At 40.6% G+C, this 15,886-nt stretch overlaps 1 protein-coding gene across 11 annotated transcripts in view; it reads right to left on the reverse strand.

Moving 5' to 3' along the window:
- celf5a (cugbp, Elav-like family member 5a) overlaps positions 1-11,715 on the reverse strand; it is a 180,111-nt gene extending 168,396 nt beyond the window's left edge. For 6 of the 11 annotated variants that reach the window (XM_027290665.1, XM_027290658.1, XM_027290660.1 and 3 more), the window contains exon 1: positions 11,219-11,714. In XM_027290665.1, the coding sequence (XP_027146466.1) occupies positions 11,219-11,576 (358 nt within the window). In that variant the 5' untranslated portion in view covers positions 11,577-11,714. Of the gene's footprint in view, positions 1-11,218 lie in introns of all 11 variants that reach the window. The other 5 variants (XM_027290656.1, XM_027290663.1, XM_027290662.1 and 2 more) reach the window with 2 other exon arrangements.
- Positions 11,716-15,886: the final 4,171 nt, after the last annotated feature.

A 15,886-nucleotide genomic window follows, 5' to 3' on the forward strand; every position in this document is an offset into this window, starting at 1 on the left:
TGATCAAGCTACCTATGAAGTAATTCCTCTGAGGTGGTTACAACAATGTAAACCCAACAAAAATGTATATATAAAACATATATATAACTTTTCTGTTGCTTTTATTTCAAAGCACTGCTCCAAGTGCTGTTTCTCAAAGACAGTTAACCTTTAAAATCTTAGAGTCAATACCTTATTAAAATGATCACTGCAAATCCTTGTGACTCTGTCCAGTTTTTAAACAATGACCTTTCATGTGTTTGCTGGCATTGCTATCCATATCTGTTTGTGTACTGGCTGGAATACAGCAAACTGTAACTCAGAGTTTGATACTTCTCGTTTTTTTCTGTGTCGACAATTTCTTTGATAACATTTCATGAGAAACTACCTCAGCAGTTAATGATAGGCTATTTATATATGCTGTTAGGGCCATAAAGAGTTTAATTAAAAATATAGCGCCTGTGACTATAGCGACAGACAGCTTCAGTCTGTGACTTCAACTGCAGGAGCTCAGTAAACACCGTACTTCTACTTTGGCACTGGGCATAAATCATGTCTGCTGCAGAATCGTCAAATACGAATTCAATTCCTAGGAGACTGGGCTGGTTTAAACCACAACCTCTCTTTTCGCTCTCCCTTTCATACCCACTTTGCTCCCTTTTCTCCGTCTCCTTGCCCCAGAGGAGCCAAAGTGCCCCAGTGTTATGAAAAAGTGTGAACTTGCTCTCAATGTGGCATCTCAATGTGGCCAGAAAGTGTGAAGGTAGCAGAAACTGAACCAGTCTTGGCACCCGCCTCACCTGCACCCTCACACATCATTTGCACTCTTTGGAAAATGCTATCACTGTGGGTAGATTACTTGCTTACTTCATTTACTGCCATGTGGGGCTCCTGGGGAACTGATAGCCTTTCAGAGGGGTCGGAATCTGAAACACACATCATCAGCACTGATACAATGTGATTATGACCTGAATCATTGCCAGCCAGGGAGGCAGGAGGCTCAGTGGCACAGATTAACTGTGAGGGGGGTAATCATTCTGGTCTCTGAGAAGCTTTTAACTCATATAATCACTCCCTCACCTTTGGAAAAAAAGATCCTCGATCTGTTCACACACTCAAACAATCATGCCAGTGTTCAGGGAGAAGGGGGACAGATTGAGGGAGGACAGACAGAAAGGTATAATAAAGAAGAGCTAGAGCATGGAGTTGGCAGGGACTTTCCAAAATGCTCTCACTCATTGTTCTGACAACAATATTTTCTCTGCCCAGACCTAATGGGCTTGTAATGAGCGCTGTAATATGAGCAGTAGCCTAGCGTAACCTGTAAACCTTAATTAAGTCAGACAGCCACCTTAAAGGCAGCCAGCCACTGTGCTCAGTCACCATCTCATGATCCCGAAACTGACTACACTCTTCCATCACTCCTTCATCAATCACTCCATCCCTTCATCTCTGCTGCATCAAGCTCCAAATTCTCCTCTATTTCTCTTTTTACTACCCCTCCCATCATCCTTTCACCTTGAGCAATGACTGGGGGAGGATGAACGTCGCAGAGCACAGAGGAGCAGCGGTGTCCATCATGAGGGCAAGAAATAGTCCTCGGACCCTCCCTTGTATCCTCTCTGACCCATGAGTAGGAGACCTCAGCCATTGATTTGTTGCTATTCCCTCATATAGACTACACTAGTCTCCAAGCAGCAGTCAAACAGATCCATAGGCAGCATATCCCGAAGGACTCCCTGTTTACAGAGCATTTACATCCATGTGTTATGTTGTGGCATGCATTGCCTAATGAGTGTGACAAATAATAAATTCTTTCTGAAAAGCTCTGTATGTTTCAGGATCAATACTGGGGCAAAGAAGCCATCGTCATACCAATGAAGAGAGATACTAGACATCCTCACACTCGCAATCTATTGTATGCCTCTGAGGTTAAATAGTTCTCTCAGGGCACAAGTGGTTCTTCATATATAGAGTATCTCTCTCAAAAGCTTTGGCTATAAACTGTAGGCGGAGAAGCATTAGAAAGGCTGAAAGCAGTAATACAGTTCCAACTAGTTCCTGATAAAGTTCCTAAGATAATTCTGTTTGGCAGTACGTGCAGTTTTATGGCATGATAGATTGCAACTGGCCACCCATCGTGAAGTTGTCCAGAGCGCTTTCAATATGTGGTTATGGATAACACTTAGGATACAGCACTTTGGCATCTTCCACTGTGCTATAGCTATTAAAGCAAGCCTTGACTTTTGTAGACTATGTTTACTTCATCCCTCTTCTGTTTTAAAGCCAGGGCCTGATCTATAAATACATCTTGTGGCCTGCATCCCTGATGAGCAAGCTAATTGACACTGTTAATGGATGGAGTTTCACAAAGCTGTAAATAATGTGTAGGTTCACACTTACTGCCTCCTGCCGTGCTACTTCTGGGAGGGTAACATGAGTTTACCTGCCAAGTCTGTCTCTCCAGCCAGTCATGCCTCCTCCCTCCCCCTGTCACGTCTCCACCGGCCAGGGGATTTACACAGAAATCAATAAAAGTTTCTCTGAGCCCCCCCCCTCCCAGTCAAAGTCAGAAAAAATGCATCTCCTTCTTTTCATGCACTATAACAACCTCTTGGTAAAACAAACAAGACCAGGCAAAAGGAAATGATAAAATCACTTTCACTTGGCTCACAACCACTGACTACTGCTGTGTATAGTACAACACAGTGCACTGTGTTTCCAAAAATGCAAAGTCTTCATGTAATGTACCTAATAGGCATATTTGATGCAATATCCCTAACGATGCTTTTCTTCTGAAAGCCAATTAAACCTTTGAGACAGATCAACTGATCATAGCAAAGCCACAATCATAGATGACTGGCACCTGCAAACTGACTGCAGACCAAGAGACAGATCAGGTTTTCAGTCACTTTGATTTTAGATACCTTTAAAGACAGCACTTCAAAAGCCTAGAGGTTGCTCAGATGGAGTGACTGAAAGAGGAATGAGGAAGAAAGACATGAGGAGGAGAAAAAAAACACACTATACGCCGCTGTACCACACACACATTCTTCTCCGTTTTACTACACAGCACACCTTGAGCGGATACATTAATTGCACATGTCTTTATAAACAAACCTGTAATGAGTGCTTCTTTCCATTCAATGCATATACCAAATGGAGCAGATCATGCTGTATTCTAAACACATATTTTCAATTATGCTCTGCATGCCAAAAAAAAAAAAAAAAACGACTTTGTGTCCTTGTCCCAGCTTTCTTTCTTTCTTTATTTATCTCATGTCACCACTGAGCTGGAGAGGAGTAATAATTAACACTAATGGTCTGACTAACAAGCAGGCACCAGGGTGTTAATTGCATTGACGTATATTTCCTAGTAACCACATTGAGCTCAGTGGATTCCAGAAATACTGTTCTTCTAATGACCAAACAAGATAGATAGATAGATAGATAGATAGATAGATAGATAGATAGATAGATAGATAGATAGATAGATAGATAGATAGATAGATAGATAGATAGATAGATAGACTCTAAAGTGAACCCCAAGAGCAAACGAAACAGATATGAGAACCCATCAAGCGTTAATTAATTTGAGTAGTCTTTTTTAATTAAGCCAGATCTACCGTTGAACAGTGAACCACAGAACGGGTGCCACGTTGGAGCTCATATAAAGTCCACATACTGTGCTCATTCAACCACGTTAACATTTGATCATCAAAAAAGAAAGACAAATTCAGCCTTTCATCTGTGTCTTCTGCACTATTTGGCACACAATTCGCTTGTATCACACTAAAAAAATGTGGATCCAATACATCTCCAGTACAAAGCCCTTGACCAGTTTGTGTCTCTGGCAATAAAGCACACAGACTGTTAGCTACAGTGTTGCTGCTTCAGTGGGGAAGATAGATGGAAGGAGTGGGGGGAGAGATGGCTGCGTGATGGAAGGGATGTGGTGTGAGGGGAGGGGGCGAGGGGAATGATGCTGGAAATGAAGGGGACATGGACCTACAGTCGTGTACAGATGCTCCCTCTGTCTCCCCCTCATTCTCTCCCTCCTTTTGAGCACAGTATGGGAGCAGTCTTTTGGGGGAGGCTGGCAGGCAATCAGTGATGTCATGCCAGCAGTGCAGCGATGGCAGCTTAACCTATTTTCGGAAATACCACGGAATTTCTATTTATAACCGTGCTGAGCAGCATGTATCTTCACACATCCCTCACGGACCTCAGCATTCATAGACATTTTCTAATCTAAAAAGTGTCTTCATCACAAGTTCGGGATTGTTTAATATTTGTAGGAAAAAAAGGTCTTCATGCTGCTTACCAGTGTCATAATTACCATTTAAGGAGGTAATGTGGACTATTATTTATGTTGTCAAAATACTTCCTTTTTTAGCATCTTTCTTGTTACAGCTAATATAAGAATTTATAATACTGCTTACATTGGTAATTTAGGATTAATAACAGCCATAAAATAGTAAATCACCTCTGAGACCAATAGTAGATGTCATAGTATTTGCACTAGAAGCAGAAGTAATAATATTGAAATAAGTAATGCTGGTGTTACAAGAGGGATTTCTCATGTTAACAGCTTTCAGGTGATTATTTTATTTATCCGCCAAACTTGGCCTCTGCTCCTCCTCCTCCACCGTCCATCAATCCCGCCCTCCGGTGTCCAAATGGCTCTCAACCTGTCAGTGGGATCCTCCATGTCCCAAGCTGTGTCATCACTCTTCTACCACGCAGCCTTGGGATAAAAGCAACTATTTGTTTCTGCATCTCTGACAAACACTTCATCTTTTCCCCTCCACTTATCCATCTGTCCATACATCCATTGTTCTGTGCCCACTTGTCTGTCTGTCATTTGCCTTGTGGGCCTCGCTGCACACATGTACCATCCTCCCTGTCCAATTCGACTGAGTGACAATGCTAAGTCATATCCACGCGGCTTTGTGTTCACGTGCACTCGCAGGCAGATACATGTACGACATTTATGCATTGTTCATTCACACCAGCATCAAGGGCTCAACCATTTGGCAATCGGAGAGATGTGACAGCTTGACTAATCTGTGATTGTTTTTTGGCCAAAACATGGGGGTTAGCGAGCCCTCCAAGGGCACAGTACTATAAGGCAAGACAAATAACTTATTATTTTCCAGGCTTGTACAAGGCTTTATCGCATGAGTTCTCCTGAACCATTCCAAAATGGAGAGGGATTATCACAAAACATTGCATTAAAATCTCCTCTCTCCCCTCTCCCTTGTTATTTCATTTTCCTTCTAAAATGAATCTGTGCCCAGCCAGGCTCAAACACAACATTAAAGCGCTCATGCTATTCTAACAGAAACCACCAACCCCCTCCTCCCTCGCTCCCTCCTTTTTTCTCTCCCTCTGTGCCTTTATAACCCCCCTCATAAGAGTACACTCTGCTCTGTAGGCAATGGCACTCTCTGCTAAGCTACCCATACAAAATAGATAGGCTTCTATCCCTCTATTTAGACTAAGGAAATAGCTGGGACCTTTGTGCAGGAACAAGAAGGCGGTACGCTTCTACAGACTCTAGATTTTGAAGAGAGATGTGACCTACAACACGTCAAAATAATTCAATCCCAAATCCTTTCTTTAAAATTTGAAAAGACTGCTAGAGCTGCCATATAAGGCAGAACAAAGTTTCTTAACAATTTGAATAAATTCTAATTTACCATTTGTATCAATAATATTTCCAGAATTAATTTATAATAGAGAGCTTTTTCATTTTCTAAATACTTATCAAAACCCATTTAAAGATACATTTATGACATTATTATATTACAGCAACAGTCTAATCATCCAAATATTTGTAATATCAATATTAGAGGCAGAAGCAAAAGCCAGGACAGAAAAACAAATTAATTTACTTCCAGGTAGGCAAATGATGAAAACCCTTTTAAAGTGCCTTTAACCTTTATCACCCATGCCATTACAATCATGCCCCCAAACATGATGCTGTCCACAATCTAAAACAAACCACCGCAGAGCTCCATTTAGTCCATTTAATGAAATACACATGTAGTGTTTATTTTGATAAACGAGTGTCTTAGTGGTGAAATTGGTCCATGTTTTTCCTTTAAATCCCTTATCTTCCCATATCTGTCTCTGCTCCAGGCACCCATTAAGAGCAAACATATTCCAGAAAGGTCATGGAATAACGGCACTTCCAACATACTGAAAGCATAATATACTGCGAGCCATAATGAATGTTGCATTGGAGCAGGAAATCAATCCATTTGAAAGGCTCTCTCGGGCAAGGATTAAGGGGAAAGAAGCGCACACAGAATAAAAGCCAGGTGAGTTTGGTGTGCGGACGCTAATGTCCACCAGAGCACGGCCATGTCTGCATCCGAGATTGGCAATCTCCTTGGAAAACCAACAGAAAAGAGGAGAAGAGAAAGCAACGCTCCTCATCCTGAAGTCAAGGCCCATAGCGCCTGTCAGTAGCAGTTGAGCTGCTGCATCTTTTATGAGGAAAGCCCTGTTGCTTATTACAATATTTACAGACGTTTAAAGATTGCGAAGCGAGTGTTGTTACTGCATTAGCTTGGCTCGGTGGCCTTCGCTCACTAGCCCTGACAGAAGATTTTATTCTAGATTTGTTAAATCGAATCACTGCACAAAACTGCAAGGAGACTGAGAATTGTTTTTCCTCTGTCTCGGTGTTCACATGCTCAGCTGAAATCGAATCAATTCCTTCTTAAAGCCTTCATGAAGTTGTTTAATTTCATTAGCAACAATACATTGGTGAAGCTGGCAAAGGGCCTATGCTACACTGATGTGTGTTAAATCAGTAATATCATCAGCGCTTGTTGTGTATGTACCGTCCATATCACTTCTACAGCTCTGTTTATAGTCTGTAAGTGAATTTATCCCATCTGTTTCCTCGAGGGGGTTGCTGTCCTACAGCAGTGCCGTGATCTTTGACACTTTCCATAAGGCACACACAATATGGAGACGTGTAGATGCACCCCCGCTTCCCTTACATCAAAGAGGAGAAAGATGCAACAACAAACCTGAGTTTAATCAATGCCTCTGCCTTTAAGGTATAATTTTATATAGGAAAACTGCAGCCTCATATGAATATCACATCAATTTAATTTGGTCCATATGCTATGTTCCAACTATTTCTTCCTTTTCTCTTTTTGTATTGGGAGGGCAACCAACGCAGGAACTCTATCCATCAGACCATATCAAAGGGAGAAAAATAAAATAAAGACTGGAATAAATATTTCATTAGATTATTCTGTGATTTTATGTGCTTCTGCTTGGCTGGAGTCTAGGGCAATATCTCTAGTCCGTGTATAAATGCATTAACACAAAGATGCCCGACGATAGCTTAATATTGATACTCGGGTTGAGTTGGTCGGCAGATTGAAGCAGCGCAGGGACTGTTTTGTCTGTCTGCTGTGCTGAATCACACCTGCAGAAAAAATCTTTTCTTCCCCATCTCTCTCTCTTTCTCTCTCTCTCTCTCTCTCTCTCTTTCTAGTTTGAGTGCATGTTACTTAACTGCACGAGGGAAGATTAGTCACCCTCAACCAAACTCAAACACAGGATAAAATCTATCCAGACAAACAGAGGAATATGTGAAACATATCCAGCATTGCTCTGAGTGCTATTCATGTATGCATCCTCTTTTGCGTCAACTGTCAATCCGAGCAAAAATAAATAAATAAATTCAGAAAAACAGCAACCTACACACATGAAAAACGCAAGAGTACGAAATTACAGCTTTACATCTGCATATATGCATGTGCATAAACGTGCAAGTGTGTCTTCTGCATGTGCTATAAGTGGAAGCTAATTAGAGCCAAAGGGAGAAGTTTTCACAGTCTATGATAAATTCAACATCAGGAAATCCTCTTCCTATTAATACCAATTGGGCGACAATAATTGGCAGGCCATCGACAGCGTGGGCAGAATTAATCATTTGAAGAGGCAGACTAGACTGAATTTTTAATTGGCAGAGGCAGCCACTGTTTAGGGAGGCAACCAGCTGATCACCCAAGAGACTGCTGCTTCAGACAATGCACATTTGCTAATCCTCTTGAGTCAAGTTATTATGGCCATGCATTATTATCACGCTTTACAAACTAATTCCATGTTTTCCCTCATGGATTACCAACGGGGAAAATAGTTGCATAAGAAAAGAGGAAATAATAAACACACAAAGCCAAAAAAAAATGTGGATGAAATGAAAATCAAAATGACAGAATAAGTGCAGCGACTACAAATGCACAACACTCAGAATGATGAAAACTGTGTGTGTGTGTGTGTGTGTGTGTGTGTGTGTGTGTGCGTGTGCGTGTTTATCCCTCTGTCCATCAATGTATTTGTAAGTCTGAATGTGCCTCTTTGAGGCTGCTGTTCCAGTGTGTCTATCAGGATCCATACCCATAATCCTTTTCTGCTTAATAACACGATTAACTATAAAATAACCTCATCAGAGATCATTGACATATTAGGGTTTGATTATGTATTGTTAATTGTGTTGCCTGAATTCATTATATTTTAAGCTATTTAATTTGAATGAACAGTACTAAAAAGTTGATGAATAAAGGTAAAAGTATATTTAGGAATAAGTTTTATAATTTAATCAGATCAGACAGGTTTTGGATTTTTGGATTATTTATGAAATTGAATAAACTGTAACGAAACTCCCGATGGAAATACAGTGGATATAAAAGTTCACAGGATGTCTTTTTCTTCTCTGGATTTTATTACAAAGCTCTTTAAAATTTGAGTTTTCAATTCAAATTGACTAGAAATAGTACATCTCATTTACAAATTTCATAAAAAAAGATTTTTCCCAGTTGTTTAACTTTACTACCAGAGCATGAATGAGGGAATAATTGGTGATAGTTATTAAATATGAAGAAAACAGAAACAATTCACTCTCTTTATGCTAAACTACTCCTGCTAATAAACTGAATGTATTTTATAGTTGTAACTGTGTATGTGAATTAATGTACAGCTCTATTTTCCGTCCGTGGAAATACGTCTAAAAGCCCAAATTGTCCTTCCCCTGAAACCATGATCATGCGACAATCACTCAGGAGCTAAATACTGCAATCATTATGCAACACAGGGCAATGACATTTTAGTATGTATGCACACACATGCGCACGCAAACACATACCGATGAATGCCAAATGAGTGCTACACTGAAAAACATGTCTCCCCTTCACACACACTGACAATGTCTGTGGAATCAGGAGCGTTTTCCATCCAGGCATGTGGCTTCATGAAATATATGGGTAATAGAAGCAAGGATAGTCTAATCTAATGAGTGTATGAAACCTTCATGAAGCTGCATATAACATCAAAATGTGATCGCAGAGATTTTTCAGACTAGAGTATGAAGAAAAACAAAAAATAAAAATCTATATATGTATATGTAATGTTAATTCAATTGTAGGATCTTCCTTTTTTTTAACCGTAATCTTGTTTAAAGTTACTTGTTTGGTGCAATCAACCTTGGATGTCAGTCCATATTAATGAATATATGGGGCAAAAATATCATTCTATTTTGGATACGGCCTCAAAACAAGGGCTTTGTGACAGCTGTGGACAACCTTTGGGATGGTAACAAATGTAATATCATTTGATGGTGATTCTATGTGTCACAGAAGACATGACATTGTTTGCAATGTTCGCAAATGGCATTTACATTATTGTCACAGAGTGTCTTTTGTAAATGTCACTGCAATAAAAGGCTTATCTCCTGTACTAACATATCAACATCTGCTCTGCAGGACTGCAAGACGAGGAATCCGAAGAGGGAGAAGAGGCTGTTCTTTTTGTTTGTTTGTTTGTTTGTTTTTTTACCAATGCTGTCACAAAATGATTGGTGGTTGGTGGGTGGTTTTGTTCTGTAGCATCTATGGAATAGTTTTAGAAAAATGAAATGAAATGAAAGCAACACGTTAAATCATAAATGTTCAAAAGAATATAGCATGTCTCAATGCTTGCTCCAATGGAGTCATGGATAGGATGTTGCAAACAATATAAACCGTATGTTGAACCAATATTTATGATATGTGATTATTAATAATTACAGTGCTGGTATAGTCATTCTTATCACGCATGTCTCCTAACCATACCATTAGGAGACGTACCTGAATGTAACGTAGCCTTATCGTCCTCAAGAGGTTTATTTTTATACAACCTGACTGAGTGCAAATAAAAAATGAAAAGTAATCAACAAGATTAAAGTTGGTGATGATGATGATGATGATGATGATGATGATGATGATGATGATGACGTCTACACTGCGTGGATTGACTGTGAGGGGGCACCACGTATTGTGATACATGCAGTGATGTACACTATACATCCTTGATACCCAGCTTCATTATGGAAGGTGGAAGTTGTCAGTATGTACAGTGAGCCGAGTGGATTTACAGCCCCTGCCTCCCTCTCAAGCCTTCCATTTGAGCAGAAGCAGCGCACCATCACTGCCCACTCTCTGCCGTGGCGACGTCCGTCATCTTGCGACAGTTCTTGCGCCTTTTGGAGACACCACGGTGGTGGTGGTGGTGGTATTGAACTGATTTCTCCGTGTCTGATTTGCACCCAGCCCCATGCGCACATGGACTGAGATGTTAAAGAAAGCATATGAATGAATAAATGATGCCGCCCACTCCACAAAAAGACGGGGGCTGGCAGAGGAAGGCTCTTTAAAAATGCATCCTTTTCAAGCGCCTCTGCCCCACTTAAGAGCGCGTTAAGAAAAATACTGTTCAATACTGTGCAAAAAAAACACAAAACATGACCAGCCGATCAGTCATAATACTACAAACGCTTATAACATTTAAAAATTGCCCTTTTTGGTTGTTGGTGTGATGAAAATGTGGAATTATTAAGATGGAAACACAAATGCTCAAAAATATGTGAAAAAATACTAATAACTTGCGCTTTTTTAAAGCAGTCATAACTGGGACAAAATGACAAAAATCATGACTGTTAGATGAAAATATCTAAGTAATAATGCACATGATGATTTTAGAAAATGTTTATAATAGTAGACTGATATTATATATGGATAAGGTCTGGTAATTTTTTTTTTTTTTAAGAAAAAAAGTGACAATTACGCGTGTTTTACGCGTTGCTATTACAACACAAATTAATTCAAATGTACAGCTGATAATAAGAAATATTAAGATATTTATGGGCCTCGCAGATATTCGAGGGGCGACACGTTACCTTTGTGCATGCCGGTGTATCGGTCCTTGAGAACTGTCAGTTCGTGGATTTTCCCAAACTGTTCAAACAGGGGTTTCAGGTCTTTTTCTTCCAAGTTCCGCGGTATCTGCCCGATAAACAGCTTAATGGCATCTTGGTCTTTCATGTTGCCGTTCTCCGGATGAATTGAAATGGGTTCTGACCCGTTCATGGGTTTCGGAAATGTGATCTGAGGGTACTGGTGCTGATGTGGGATAAGTAGTAGTGGATGTTGGGTCGGTGGTGCCCCCGGTCCGGTGAAAACCAGGCTGGAGTGAGCGGGCTGGGGCTGCTGTGGATGGTGCTGCCTTCTTGTTTCAGTCTGAGTGAATCTGGCCATTCTGAGCTGGGAGCAGAGTGGATAATAATGACAACACACACACACACACTGTGAGAGAGCAAGCACTCAGCTGGAAACCAGGCTGACTTTCTATCCGACACACACAACACGCACATATACACACACGCACACACATACACGCACATGCGCGCGCGCACACACACGCACACACAGTATAAGGCAGTAAGAGAGGAGGGGGTGGTGGTGATGGAGGGGGGGATAGTGGCGGACAGGAGCGATATTAGACACTCTGGAGCGACACCCAGTGTCAGATATGCAGGAATGCAGCTTGTGAAAGGCCAAAGCACTGCATGTGGGCTATGAGTATGTTTGTAAAATACTAAACAGAGGTGAAAGAAGTACTGCAAATCATTTACTTGTAGAAGTAACAGCATAAATACTGCATTTCACAGCAGATATTTTGACTTGTCATCGCAGGTACAGCACATGTGTTACTAATAATGTTAACAATGGCTCCTTTCTACTTAAATGTCCCAGTAAGCCAAGCCTGACATCATTAATCTTAGCATTTACATCTGTACGCTTCCTTCTGTGACACTTCTTCCATTAAAAAAAAAGTCTTATCACAAGTAAAATCCCTTCATTTTAAATGTTACATGACTTAAAGTAAACAAGTATTGGCAGCGCTGTGATCATAAGTCAGACGACACTTTTTCAAAATTATTGATGTGTGACTGTGACAGCAGTATTTCACTATGAGTATGGGTCGTGCTGACTATGTAGTTAAGCTTAATAAAATGCTGACTTATACTTAAAGTCAAATCTACAAAGTTACTGCAGTGGTTGGATAAAATTTAATTGAAAACTGCGGAAACTTTGTAGATAAATGAGGTAAAGCAGTGGAATATTTTCCTCTGAACTTTGGTGTGGAAAAGTCTTGCAAAGTTAAAAATAGCCCCAGGACAGTAGCTTTTACCTCGACATACTTGGGTAAATGTCCAGAGTTACTTCCTCGGCTCATAAACACAAAACACATAGCAGGTCTACAGTAGTAACCAATGGGGTTTCCAAGTCTTAATGATAAAAGTTGTGTGTAAAATACAGAGAATTAGTAACACAGCCACATTTGAGTAACAAAGATAAATTGTTAGTTTGGAAACCTGCTTTACCTACACAGCTGAATAAGTAAAAGAGACTGATCAATACATACTTTTTGTTTCCTCTACTAAAGTTTTTTTTTTTAGCTCTGTTGCTCAGATTTTGTCTGACAGGTGGGCACATATTCTGAAGTTTTTAAGAGCATAACAATATGATATAAAATATTCTTACCTTAAAGAAAGAACTGATAGTTTTAAAAAACTTGTTTAAAGTGTGTAAGATTTGAGGCCGTTAATTTCAGAAGGCAGACATGGAATATAATATTCATAACTATGTTTTCATGTATGTATATTCACCTGAAAATAAGAATCATTTTATTTTTGTTACTTTAAAACAAGCCTTTTATATCTACAGTGGGAATGGGTCCTCTTTTACAGAGGCTGCCATGTTGAATCACAAACTAAATGCTGACTCTAGACAGAGACCTTTAAGTGTTGCTTCTTCTTTACATTAGGAAGGTGAGGGTGATGTGAGGAGATTGCAATGCAGCGATTACACCACTAGATGCAACTAAATTCCACACACTGCATCTTTAAGTTTAGTCATTAAAAACATGCTCGGTGGTGAACTATACACCTCTATTAAAACTGCAGAACAAGCTGGCATATGCCTCTTCTATTACTGCAGGTGAACATGCATGCTGTACAGTAAATGCTGATGAAAGTGACAAGTGCACTGTTTATAAGTGAATGGTATTGATATCTGCAATCTGTCATTGAGTCAAGGGACCTCCGAACATTAACCACAATTAGGAGACTTACTGTAAGTACTTTTCAAATAGCAAGCAGGCTAATCCCCCAAGAGGGGGGTTATTTGCATCATTTGCCTTCTCTTTACAGACACTGTCAATAGCGCTCCAATCCAAATAAACCACCTCCCCAAAAAAATCTCATTTAACTGTTACTGAAAGGAGAACCGCGCTAACAAAACTAACGCACAACAGGCAGCATAGTTTGACTTGCAACTTAGCTACAAACCACCCTTTAACTAAAACACATCCTCTGGACAGATTTCTAATTAGAGCCTATTTAACAGTGGATTAAATAAAGTGATATATACTGTCTGTGACAGCAGGCTCAAGGCTGTAAAGTGAATCAATACTGCTGCTGGCTGCTGGCTGCTGCTTCTCTTACTGTGGAGGAGCAGCACCACAGGGGTCCTCTCCCAGAACTTTGACTCATGAACGGCTGCATCACTGTGTGAGAGAGAATCGCCTTCAGCTGCCTCTGTTGCTCTAAATTCAGCAGTATACCTGAAAAGCAAAGAAAGGCTCACATCCAAAGGCCCTTGGTATGCAGTAGGAACATACCGGTCAACAATATTCAGGGTTGAGAAGTTTGGAGTGAGAGACGGGCTATCCAGAGTAGATGTTTGTTTTCACTGGGAGGGACATGAGGATAATTTCAGCTCTATTGAACTCTGCTCATAAAATTTCTTTCTGCAAAGCTCAATAAGTGCAAGTGTAGAGGGAAAGACATCAGCAGGCAGGGGTACACATTGACATTACTAGTCAATAAAACAGTGGGTGGTAGCTACACAGACACAGGGCATTTTTATTGTAAACTTGTTCTTTTGAAATGTGAATGTAATTCTTTGAAGCAGTAGGTCCCAGAGTGCCTTTGCGAGATACAGTTGCTGAAACTGCTGTTTGTTTTCGATTAGTCGCAGTGCTATTTTATGCTTCGTTCATCGTGTTATAAATGTATTGATTAAAAGAGGCAGGGTACTCACTGAATGTGGCTGGCCACCTGAATGAGAGTTGGCAGGGACAGGAGTCAAAGTAGATGTATTTGGTGGATGGCTCAGCATGCTAGCCCTCATACATCTGTAGTGTAGGAAACAAACAGGGACGCAGTGCAGCTCATGTTGAATAAGAGCACTGGAGCTGTCATGGCACTGGCTCACCGGACTCTGAGGGAGGCTGAGTGGCTATTTTTAGGGACGTGGTCAACACAAGGGGAGGGGGTATTGAGAACTTCCACTTCATGGTTTTTTATTGACCAATGCCATTAGTGTTTCGCCAAGCTGAAGGCAGAAACAAGAAATCAATAAAGGTCACACTATTAGTGCGAACTAAAAAGTTACATACAATTTAACTGGCTGGCGTTTATTCTGCTGCTTGTTAACCAGTCTGGACCTCTGAGAGGGGGGCGGCCTGGCTTCATCTGTTCAGCTTGGGAAGTCTGGAAGGCCCGGAGGGAGACAAAGGCAGCTCAGGGAGTCATTTTGCATTCTGTGTGCACTTGTAGACATACAGTGAAGACAGGCAGACAGACACGCTCACGCACACTTCCTAATTACCCAAATTCAACATTATTCTCCACATCCAGTAACTCACTTGCATATTGTGCAAACAGAGCAATGCACATAAGCACAAACAGCAAACAGAGAATATGAGCACACACAATTTAACTTACCATATGCCATCTAGTTAGAAGTTGAAGTCAACGAGTGAAAGAGGAGCCTGACAAAATAAAAATGTGCTGTTAAGGGAAAGCTTCTTCTTTGCTTGGGCTGGCATGGTGAAGTTCTGAAAGTTCAGCTGTGGTTTAATAAGCGGTAAGAGTTTGAGGTGTCCCCTGATGCCTAATTCACCATTGCACCCTGGTTATGCATTGCAAAGTGTGCTCGTTCAACTGTAAGGTGTTGTTCAAGAAAATTAGGGTGTGATGTGATGATGGTATATCACACTGGAGACAGTTTTATGGACCACTGACTTAACAGGCTGATGAGATGTGATAAGGGCAGGCTGAACTCTGGAGTTAGTGTACCGCACCTTTTTCTCCAGGCCTGAGGTCCCCTGTCTAAAAGTGGCGTGTAGCTCTTTGATACTGATCAGAGCTTTCCCACTGAAGAACACTCTTCAGTGTCTTTCCTCTGATGAGAAAATAAACAAAAATACAACAGTTGAAGCCGACAGAAAGCTTCATCCAGAAATAACTGTAGTTCCTATCAATTTTCTTTTTGTGGAGTGTGAATATTCAGCAGACAGATATGAATTCAAAAGCACATAAACCATTCAAGCATCTGAGCACCCGGTCTCACATTTTTAATTCCAATGAGAACATGGGTGTAGTCATTAGGAGAGAGGGAGAAGAGAATTGGCTCTAGCATTTGGCATCACTGTAACTAGCTGTCTTAATAATCACCCACCCTCTATAAATCACACAAAATTATTTTTTATGAAAAAT

Source organism: Larimichthys crocea, chromosome XVII (assembly GCF_000972845.2).
Source record: "Larimichthys crocea isolate SSNF chromosome XVII, L_crocea_2.0, whole genome shotgun sequence".
NCBI classification, from domain to species: Eukaryota; Metazoa; Chordata; class Actinopteri; family Sciaenidae; genus Larimichthys; species Larimichthys crocea.